The 10,851-nt window shown below is 47.9% G+C and overlaps 1 protein-coding gene across 2 annotated transcripts; it reads left to right on the top strand.

Annotated features, from left to right (window-relative positions):
- Positions 1–4,711: 4,711 nt before the first annotated feature.
- Fezf1 (Fez family zinc finger 1) lies at positions 4,712–10,604 on the top strand. 2 transcript variants are annotated; one of them, XM_006505175.4, is made up of 5 exons: positions 4,712–4,842; positions 7,501–8,374; positions 8,618–8,752; positions 9,001–9,133; positions 9,553–10,604. In XM_006505175.4, exons 2-5 carry the CDS (start codon positions 7,574–7,576, stop codon positions 9,909–9,911), a joined length of 1,428 nt encoding a protein of 475 aa, XP_006505238.1. In that variant the 5' UTR covers positions 4,712–4,842; positions 7,501–7,573; the 3' UTR covers positions 9,912–10,604. The 2 variants fall into 2 exon arrangements, with proteins under 2 accessions (XP_006505238.1, NP_082738.1); NM_028462.1 differs by lacking the exon at positions 4,712–4,842 and having other exon boundaries at positions 7,384–8,374; positions 9,553–10,601.
- Positions 10,605–10,851: the final 247 nt, after the last annotated feature.

The following is a 10,851-nucleotide window of genomic DNA, read 5'->3' as shown; positions in this document are numbered from 1 at the left end:
AATTATTATTTTTGTCCTTTAGGTTTACATCTACGCCCTTGTATTATGTAAATTTCTGAGAAGCTGTGAATCACAGGGTTAGGTAGAGCCCCCCCCCCCACACACACACACACATTTGCTTCCTTCATAAGCAACAGGAGCCGACCTCATTCAGTCTTTGTGTGAGTCATATACCTTTGCCAGGCTCTTTGAGTTTATTACTCTTAACGCAACTTCCCTTCCAACTCTTGACCCAGAAAGCCTTCTGAAGCCATAGGCTGCGGTCTGCATTGGGACTCTGGCACAGTTTTTTGTGACACAAAGAAGCCACAAGCTGCCCGCCCGCCCTTCGTGGTCATCTAGAGCCAACACGTTGCCTGAGGTTCTTCAAGTTTCCAGGACTCTGGTCCTCTGTGAAACTAGTGGCCACATTTAACCGAAGAGAGTTAAAGGAGACTTCTAAAAAGACAATGGAAAACTTCTAAATTGAAAAACTGCTAAATTCAGACTGGGAGGTTAAATTTGTTTGTTTTGAAGTTTTGAGGCTGGATCTCTGTGACCCAGGCTGACCTCGAACTTGTAGCTAACCTCCTGCCTCGTGCTCTCTTAAGGTCGGGTTTACAGGCAACCAACATGTCCATCCAACAAGATGGACGATCCAAATTGATATTTGAAAAAGTAGTAAGAGCCCTTAATAAAGCACCAAGCTTCGTTCTTCTAGGGATGTCCCTAGAGTTGTTAAACTCAAGTAACACACCCACTCTGGAGGGTGGAGCGAAGGGCGTGGGGGCATCGAAGAGAGTCCGTTTGTGGTGAAAGGTGTGGCGCCTGAAGCTGACCACCTGTCCATGGATGCTGTGGAAATCAGCTGTGGGGATGAGGTCTAGTACCACTGCCGGCTCACTATTAGTGGAGGTCTGGGGTTTGGCCGGTTGAGGGAATTCAGGACTCCGAAGGACTAAGATAGTAAGATGTAAGAGATCTCTTGTTAGGAAATTTTCTCCCTTTCGCTGAGATCATAAACACTATAGATCAAGCCAATTACTTTAAACCACCAACCAACCACCAATCGGTTTCAAAGGAAGGAATCCCCAGGAACCCAGACAAGAGTGGAGAGAACACACACACACACACACACACACACACACACACACACACACACAAACACAGCGGGACAACGGATCTGAAAAAAATTTTTGGAGTATATAACTGAGAAGTGCTACAGTACTTTGAAACAGTTTAAGAACGTGACTAACAAAACAACAACGACAACAAAAGTTTTCGTTCCTCCTGAGGCCTGCCCTAGAGCAAGGTCTGTTTCCGTCAGCCTGACTCTTAGATTGACCCTTCACGTACACCCTGAGTGGTCAAAGCCAAGCTTTCAAAAACTTTTCAAAGAAGCTCTCTGCCATCGGTTTCTGGGTCTCTTAAACGCCATCCTGCGCCCCCTCCCGAAACTTACGAGCCTTCCCCTCCCTCTTCCAGCCTTGTGGGCCAGTGGAGCAGGGAGGGAGGAGCGGGATCGAGCCAGGGAGGGGCTGGAGGGCCAGTGACAGTCCAGAGGCCAGAGTTCGGAACTAGATCGGCCGCAGTCACGCTGGCCGACGTGGGAGCTGTGCCCTGGGGAGGCACTGCGGAGGTTCAGAGCGGGACGGGACTCGCACAGCGCTGCGGGGCAAGCATGAAGGTCTGGGCACCAGGCCGCAGAAGACTAGCCCAGCTCTTCAGCCCTCTCCAACCCCACAAGCCGCTCTCCCCGGCAATCGCACCAGCTTCCATCTCTCCCAGCCTTGGAGGCATTTTTAGCTGGGCTTTGTGAACTGGAAACCAAGCAAAGCAGAACACGGCAGGAACGAACATTCAGCTTTCGAATTTCACTTCGAATTCAAGAGCTGGGCTCTGGCAAACGAAGCGTAGCCCAGGCGGGTCGCGTCTGTCCCGCACCGCAAGCAACGGGAACACAGGTCCCCTGGGGTGGGGTGGGGGTGGGGGATGCAAGCCAAGCCCTAGAGGATGGAGAATGGAGCAGCCTGGGGATGCGGGGCTGAACAGGGCATTCCCAAGCCCAAGCAGCTATGGACCGGAATCCAGGAGGTAACTGACATCCTCAGAGCCTAAAAGGCTCTAGAGATTTCTGCCTCACGGATGTTGGTTTACCTCTATTGCTTCCCTATTGCTGTAATCTGTGTTATTTCAAATTCTACTATCGCCTTTCATTTCACGAGCTCATTTATGGAAGAAAGTTTGAACTTAACACCGAGACTGCTTTAAAACCTTGGCCAACATCAAGGAAGAGTCGCGCTTTATGTTGGGTATGTTTTTTGTTTTTTTTTTTTTGTTTGTTTTTTTAATTGGCCAGAAAATGACTTTTAAAATTGGGAACTTCTGCGAAATGTCCATCAACCAACTGCATTAACCAGCTTTTCTACCATGGTAGACACATTGTCGGTGTGGAAGGAAAAATACTTTTGGCACGTCCTGCTTTACGTGTTCGCCTCTCAACTTTCAACAACACCGTTGCAAATTACAAGCAAAACTTTGCTGGTTTTTGATTGCTTGACTTTTAAGCCGCTCCACGAAAAGATTGGGAAAGTTGAGTTTGTGAACTTCTTTTCCCACCAAGTCGTAGCCTTGCAGTGGAGAAGGGACACGCCCCACAGGCCTGTAAGGAACGGGTGAGAGAAATCCCGGCATTAGGGTAGGGGTAGACACCAACCAGAAGCGACTGACAGTGCTGCCTGTCACCGTTCTGACCACTCCTAAGTCAGAATGCTTCGCTTCCTTTTACAAGCTGATTTAACATGCAAATGCTGGTTTGAGAAGAATGATTGCATTGCACTGAAACGAAATCTTAATATAAAAGAAATATTAACAACAAAAGTCTAGAGAAAAATAACAACAGAGTGCTCTTAGACTCTGTTATTAGACTCTGTTATCTTAGACATCCATATTTAGTTCGCAGAGTCTTAACTGGTGACACGCTGAACTACATTAACAAGAATTCTTTTTAAAATATAATACTTTTATTCATTATGTGAGATTTATTACAATGCCGTTTGACCATATTCACCTCCCAGGTCTCCCTAGCGTCCCCTCCATCCACCCACCTCTACCTCCCCCTCAAGAATTCTTTATTTGCCACCAAATCAACTAAAAGCATACTAGCAGCCTGTAAATCCGAACATATGATGACATGCATGTTAATGTGCTGCAAAGTTAGTCCCACCGGGTATTCATTGAGTAAGTTGGAAGTATTCAAGAAGTCTCTTTCCTTGAACCATAAAGAGCCTATGTCCGATTCCATTTCCCGGGTCTACCGCACACCAGAAGAAACAACAAGTATCAACCAGAAACAAAGATTGTAGAGGAATTTAGGAATGCCTTTCCTCTTCCAAAAGCAATTTGTATTCCCGTTGGTGTTGTTTTGTTAGACAGGAAACAGTGCAAATTAGCCCAAATATCTAGACAGTCATCATCATGATCATCATCATCACAACAACAACAACAACAACAACAACAACAACAACAACAAGAGTAATGCCTCCTGCTTCTCATTAGCTCACTGCAGCTAATACACTACAGTGGAGAATATCGTAAAGAATATCGACTGTTGTTCCTGGTAAAAGATTGAAAGTCAGGGATGTTTGTTGGGCCTGAAAAACCTAAAAAATATGACGAGTGTCAAATCAAATACACTTGGCTGAAGATCTGTTATGTTACAATATTTTCCAAATCATTTTAAGCTAAAAAAAAAAAGAAAGAAAACCTCACCAGTGTTTACTTCTTAAGGAAATAGAGATTACAGAATACTTATTATTTTACAACTACCTTCTACTGCTTTTTAATTTCAGGTGGCAATAATCTTTACCACAAAATTGCTTACTTATGAAAGGGGGAATTATACAAGTCTAGGAAATATGAAGAACAGGAGTTACATTCTACTTGTAACTTTCAGTTGTTATGTAGTAGGAAGATTTCTCTTGTTTTTCAGTATTGATCCCACTTTGTAATCAGGCCTCTTCATCTCAAGAACTGTCCTGATTTCCTGGGATAGCTCCTGCTCCCCGACCCAAACACTTAGTCAACTTGCACCAGGGTTTAAAGTTGATTGGTAAAATTTGACTTAAACAGACAACAGATTATCGGATTCTCCAAGAAATTCCAAAGAGTCTGTACGTTTCTATTTTGCTAAACAAACAAAGCTCCTTTATGTTCTTGCAAGTAACCCAAACATTTGGAAGCTTCTAAATTTTCCAAATTTATTCTGTGTTGGTAACTTTTTCTGTAATTCCAAATGTTTGTAGTTAAAATGAAGTATTCATTTCTGACATTAAGAAACTTGCTAAATACATTTTGTATTTTAAGACTACCTTATGGAATGCATATTAAATGTTAATGCATGTTTTTGGTTATATACTGAGTGGAAAACATTAACACATTGGCATATCGAGACTTAGATTTGTAAAATACATCTTCGGACTTTGGGATTAGCAAGATCAGGGCTAGCTCAAAAAAAAAAAAAAAAAAAAAAAAAAAAAAAAAAAAAAAAAAAGGAAATAATTGATGCCTTGCTGTATTTACTCGAATGACATTTTCAAACACTTGGCAGAAAAGGCAAATCCCCGAAAAGACCAATGAAAAGCAAACTATTGAAATGTTAACTATAAAAGCCCTTAGCTAATAGCTAATATTTTCCCTTTTAAAAGTTAGTGTCCACTAAAGAGGCAAATAAAGACTTTTTTTTTTTTGACCCGTTGAGGAGGGGGAGGGGGAGGGGAAGAAGAGAAGAGGGAGGGACACGCGACGAACGCAAAAGAGACTGGTGGCACTCAATCAAGAAGGCAGGTAACGCTCCAGAGGCCGGTGAGTTGTTCAAATCAGCTGGGGGCTCCAGTGCTTTCCGCGGCCGAGCAGTTTCTCGCCTTTCTGCTTTCTTCTTTAAACTTGTTCCGGGGAGGGAGGAGTGCAGCAGGAGGGAGATTTTTTTTTTTTCCGCTGTTAAGAAAGCAGGTAGGAAAGGGAATCTGATCCGCCCCAAAAGGCAGCAATTAAAGTCTTAACCTCTACCCATCTGTCTTGGGACAGGGACACTCCCGACCCCGCCTTTCCTTAAGCAGTCCAGGTCACCCGCACCCTTTGTCTGATCAGGGTGAAGGACCAAGGTTCTGCGGCCCCAAAAGCAAATCGAACGAACATTTCCAGTTGGGGAAAAACTGAGGCCCCAAAGGATTCCAGAATGCCTCCGGATTTTTGTGTTGCCTCCTTTTCTCTGCCAGGGTGCCCTGCCCAGACTCCTACTCTTCTCTGCCTCTCAGGTCTGCCCAGCTAGAAGTGCCTGGGTACCTGAAAGAAGACACTCCCAGGCCTAGCCACCAAGGCGGGCCACAAACAGCCAGACTTTTCCACCATCTGGCTTCTTAGCCGCTGCAACTTTCAAAAAGACTTCTGTTGGCCCCTGTTTTATTTTATTTTTCCCAGCAATTATTTCTCCAGCATCCACTTAGCCGTCCCGCCTCGCTGTCAGGCCTCAACAACTCGCTGTCTTCGTTTCCACCCAACTGGGCTTCCCTGGCAGTGTTTAAACTGACTCGCACCGTCTGGGTGGGGCGGAGGAGCCTGGTGGTATGAGCTAGAAAGGGGGTTTGGAGAAGGAGAGATCTTGAAAGCCAGTTGCCTCCATTCGAATCCCAACTTGGCACCTTCCAATACATTAGCCTTAGGCTCAACAATCCTAGGCTCCCACATTCACCTCCCACTGCTGGCCCTTTCCAGGGTTCTCACCAGAGGACAGCACATCTTACTCTTGGCCAGATACCTGGCGGATACTTGGTCCACACACGGTAGAGTTAACTCACCAGGCTGACGGTGCTTGGAGTTTGCCGGCAGCTCCTTCCCGCGGCCTCCAGGAGGCGGTTCAGGGCTCATCGCTCAGCTTCCTCCGGGAACTGGCTTGAGAACGGCGGGGGTTTGTCTACGGTCCGCAGCCCCAGGAGCGTGCCTGGGGTTCTGCTCTCGGCGACCGAAGGCTCCCGGTTGACCTCTCCGGGGAAGGCGCGCGCCGCTACTCGGGCGGGAGCCGCGGGGACCCGCGCAATGGGAGCCTCAGCGTCCGGCCTTTTCATGGAAAGCTCGCCCAGCTAGCGAATTTGGGCCCCAGGCGTCACACCAGGAGGGCGCTGGGCGCGCGGGGGAGGGTGGGGGGGGGTAGGGGACGCTTAGGGTCTCCAAACGCTCGGGGGGGGGGGGCAGAAATGGTCCGTGACCACCACACTTTGTTCGTCTGCGCGCACAGACACGCGGGGTATCGCGTGCACTGATGAGCCGCACGCAGACGCTGGCAGCCAGGGTAGGGATCGACAGATTGTATTCCCCTTCTCCGCTCCACGTTTAAAACCCTCTGCTCTGGAAGAGCAGTGGGCGCAAGTTCTTTGGAGAAATGCCCTTTCGGGGTTCTCTCTGGAAACTCAAGGAAGCGCGCTCACGCGTGTGTTTGTGTGAGTTCAATCCGCGTCTAGGTCTCTGGCCGTGTGGCTCCCTCTTATTCTTTGCAACTCAACTTTGTGGTGCTGGTGCGTCTTTCCCAGGCCTATTGCCATGGGCATCGCTTTGACAAAACCACAAACGCATAACAAGCCTCCCAAGGCCTTTACATCTCAAGGGCATTTTGGGAGGCCAGTTACCTGCTGGTGTCTTCCAAACGGTCCAGACGCGGCTCGAGCTGCAGCGACTCCTTGATTCAGGGAATGAGCACCACCTCCCGACCTCACCCCCCAGACCCCCTCGAGTCCCGGAGGATGAAAGTGGGCTGCGTAGGAGGAGGCATCGTGGCCCGAACTGAGCTCAGGCAAGCCAAGCACAGAAACCTCGGATTTTGCCGTCAGAGGTTTCCTGGTCAAGGCTTTCTAGAGCCTGGCGTTTGATAAATATAGCCTGGCATTTGCCCCTGAATTAGACTCTGTTTCCTTATTTAGCCCTAGCACAATGATTTTAGATGATGTCACTTAGAGCTAAACGAGAAAATTGATCTCAGATTTGCTTGGCCTCTAAAGCCTGGTTAAGCAGATTGAGAATTAAAAAGACAGAGGAAGCTAGGGGGAGGGGCAGCTGAAGGGTAGAGAAGTGTGTGCGGGCGAGTGCTTGCGCGTCGGGGAGGGCTCTGCGCGTTGCAGAGAGCGCCCCCGCCTCTTCTGGGCGGGGGAAGCTCTCTCACCAATGAAAAGTAGTCACCGACTGCAGAGAGAAAAAAAGTTTTCCTGTTGACTGTTGGAAGCGAATTGAGCAATTATCTAGTTTACCTTCTCCTCTTGGAAGTTAACGATTGGCGAGATCTTGGCTGCGTTATTGACACAACACTTTCTATTGATAGAAATAAGTAGTGATTGTCCCCGAGTCATTGGTGCGCCAAGAACTCTGCGATGGGCTGGCAGGAGTCCATTGGGCTGGGCAGGCAGGTTCGGCTGGTGATGCTGGGGAGGAGGAGGAGGAGGCTGCTGGTGGTGACGGTGCCTGTCCTCTCCGCAGGTCTGTGACAAGCAGGGGACAAGGCAACGATCCCGCGACTCAACCCCGGCTGACCGACGCTGGCGACTCAGTCATGGACAGTAGCTGCCTCAACGCGACCACCAAAATGCTAGCGACTGCTCCAGCTCGGGGCAACGTGATGAGCACATCTAAACCCTTGGCTTTCTCCATCGAACGAATCATGGCGCGCACCCCTGAGCCTAAGGCCCTGCCGGTCCCCCACTTCCTGCAGGGAGCCGTGCCCAAAGGGGACCCCAAGCACTCTCTGCATCTCAACTCGTCGATCCCCTGCATGATCCCTTTCGTCCCCGTGGCGTACGACACGAACTCCAAAGCGGGAGTGAATGGCTCAGAGCCCCGCAAGGCGAGTTTGGAGGTTCCGGCGCCGCCCGCGGTGGCGCCCTCTGCGCCGGCGTTCAGCTGCAGCGACCTGCTCAACTGCGCGCTAAGTCTTAAGGGCGACCTGGCCCGCGACGCATTGCCACTACAGCAGTACAAGCTGGTAAGGCCGCGTGTGGTCAACCACTCTTCGTTTCACGCCATGGGTGCCCTGTGCTACCTGAACCGAGGTGACGGCCCGTGCCACCCGGCTGCGAGCGTGAACATCCACCCGGTGGCCTCCTACTTTCTCAGTTCCCCTTTGCACCCACAGCCCAAAACGTATTTAGCCGAAAGGAATAAACTGGTTGTACCGGCAGTGGAGAAACTCCCTTCGGGAGTAGCTTTCAAAGACCTGTCCCAGGCTCAGCTGCAGCATTACATGAAAGAAAGCGCCCAACTTTTGTCGGAAAAAATCGCTTTCAAAACCTCGGATTTCAGCCGCGGCTCTCCAAATGCCAAGCCCAAAGTTTTCACTTGTGAAGTCTGCGGCAAGGCAAGTCTTATGCCAGGAGTTCCTTCTTCCTTCCTTCCTTCCTTCCTTCCTTCCTTCCTTCCTTCCTTCCTTCCTTCCTTCCTTCCTTCCTTCCTTTCTTCCTTCCTCTCTCCATCCCTCGCTTCTGTTTTAGTATTTGGGGAGTGGAAGTATAAACTTGTTTTGCCCCCTCCCTCCTTTTTATCACTTTGGATCCAATCTGTGCTTCCGTTAACCTGTTTTCCTTTGTGTTTAATTTTTAAGGTCTTTAATGCGCACTATAACTTAACCCGTCACATGCCGGTACACACAGGAGCCAGACCCTTCGTGTGTAAAGTGTGTGGGAAAGGTTTCCGGCAAGCTAGCACCCTTTGCCGGCATAAGATCATTCACACACAGGTATGTTCCTCCGTCAGAAGTTTACCCGAAAGGCTTTGGAACCATTTGGGGGGAAAAACGCATCGATATAGCCTCATTCTTTAGCATAAGACCTTCTGGGCTGTGGAGGCTGGACTGGGAGGCCTTGTGTTGTTATCTTTGACCTGTTTAAAAGCTTCAAAGTGTATGGTGATGATAGGATTCCGCATCACAATAACCAAGTACTGTAAATTAAGTTCTCTATTCTTCCCTTTCTCTCTGCTGCTTAGGAGAAACCTCACAAGTGCAACCAGTGCGGTAAAGCATTTAACAGAAGTTCCACGTTAAACACACATACCCGAATTCACGCGGGCTACAAACCATTCGTGTGTGAATTCTGCGGCAAAGGATTTCATCAAAAAGGTATTGAGCACAGGAGATGTCTTTCTCAGGGTGGTCATAGGAAAGTTATACTGGATATTCTCGGGATTTTTTTTTAATGACCTCTAAAGTGTACCTGCTTACCTGAGCCGAAGAAGACTGTCAATTTTATTCCCTACTATCTGGTCTGACCAGTGTAAGAAAAGGCACGTTTGATATGTCAAAGGGTGTTTCTTTGCCACCTCCAGTTTTCGGTTAGTGTAACTGGATAAATAATGTCTATTAATATGTAGAGGAAATAAATTCAGTGTGCTTAAAAACAAACGTAGAAGAATCAATGCCCTGAACCCTGGGCCAAAACTGTGGTGGCTCGTCGGGCTGCCTCCTTATGTTTTATGCACCATCTCTCCTGTTTTCCAGCTTTGTTCATCATCTTAGCCGGGCTATTTTTTCTATTTCAGGGAATTACAAAAATCACAAGTTAACCCACAGCGGGGAGAAACAGTTCAAGTGCAATATCTGCAACAAGGCTTTCCACCAGGTGTACAACCTCACCTTCCACATGCACACTCACAACGACAAGAAGCCTTTCACCTGCCCCACGTGTGGCAAGGGCTTTTGTAGGAACTTTGACCTCAAGAAGCACGTCCGCAAGCTACACGACAGCAGCCTGGGGCTGACCCGCACTCCTACTGGGGAGCCAAGCAGCGATCCGCCGCCCCAGCTGCAACAGCCGCCGCCTGCGCCTCTGCCGCCACTGCAGCCTACATTGCCGCCTCCCGGGCCTCTGCCATCCGGGCTTCACCAAGGCCACCAGTGATGGAGGCTAAAGATCTCCCTAACCCCAACCTGAGGGCCCTCACTGCAGAGGTCCGCAGACTAGAGCGGACTTCTTGGTCCAAGCTCGCCTGCAAAACCTGGGGCATGTTGGGTCCCCGCACTTTCGGGAGGACCGGATGCCTCTACATCCCTTGGCCTTTCCGCCTCTTGCATGCACCTGCTAAATGGTTTTGTGTATTATATTCTACATAGGCACTAACAATTATGATATACTTGGAGGGGCTTATTTCAATTTCTTTTGAGTTGAAAAGACTTTTCATCTCGGGTGGAGAGATGGTGTTTGTTCTGTTTTGTTTTTAAACAAATATCTGCTGTATTTATTGAGATCTGTATTATTCTACCCGGGAATGCTGCATCATTTTAATTTTATTATTGTAAATATTTCCATTGTGTCGTTTCTGCCGTCTCAAAATGCCTGCTGATCGTTTATAATTTTCTCCTTCCCCGAAGCAACAAAACACGGTGTGTATGTTCTATATACACACAGAAGTGTGTGCGTGCCTGTGAAGGTGCGGTCAACATTTGTGAGCACATACATAATACACACATACACATTAGATAAGAGTGGTTCATTATGAATGAATTTGAATTTTGGTTTTGATTCTTGCACGTTGAAGTTGATTCATTGACTGTTGGAAATAAAAACTTGGAACATGCTTATTTAATCAACAAACTTTAAGACTTAGTATTATTTAGCTAAAAATCCCTGTCTCCAACTTTCTCATCCACACTCTTGGGTGTTTTGTTTTTTTGTTTGTTTGTTTGTTTGGTTGGTTTTTTGTTTGTTTGTTTGTTTTAAAACCAGCTTTTGATTACTAAGCCTTCTGATTTGATTGGAACGTTTACCATAGGCAAATAGTCTGTCCCTATGCTTGTACCTTTGGGCAAGGTTATGAAATATGGTCCAACTCTGAGACAGG

This window comes from Mus musculus, chromosome 6 (assembly GCF_000001635.26).
Source record: "Mus musculus strain C57BL/6J chromosome 6, GRCm38.p6 C57BL/6J".
Taxonomy (NCBI): Eukaryota; Metazoa; Chordata; class Mammalia; order Rodentia; family Muridae; genus Mus; species Mus musculus.
Note: the sequence above shows the minus strand (reverse complement) of the source record. Positions and strands in the feature narration are given on the sequence as shown.

Bases quoted from the DNA above. Each gene is read 5' to 3' on its own strand.
- Fezf1 (XM_006505175.4), top strand. From the start codon at position 7,574: ATGGACAGTAGCTGCCTCAACGCGACCACCAAAATGCTAGCGACTGCT. The intron at 8,375-8,617 runs GCAAGTCTTATG...TTAATTTTTAAG, and splicing joins CTTGTGAAGTCTGCGGCAAG to GTCTTTAATGCGCACTATAA. The intron at 9,134-9,552 runs GTATTGAGCACA...TTTCTATTTCAG, and splicing joins CAAAGGATTTCATCAAAAAG to GGAATTACAAAAATCACAAG.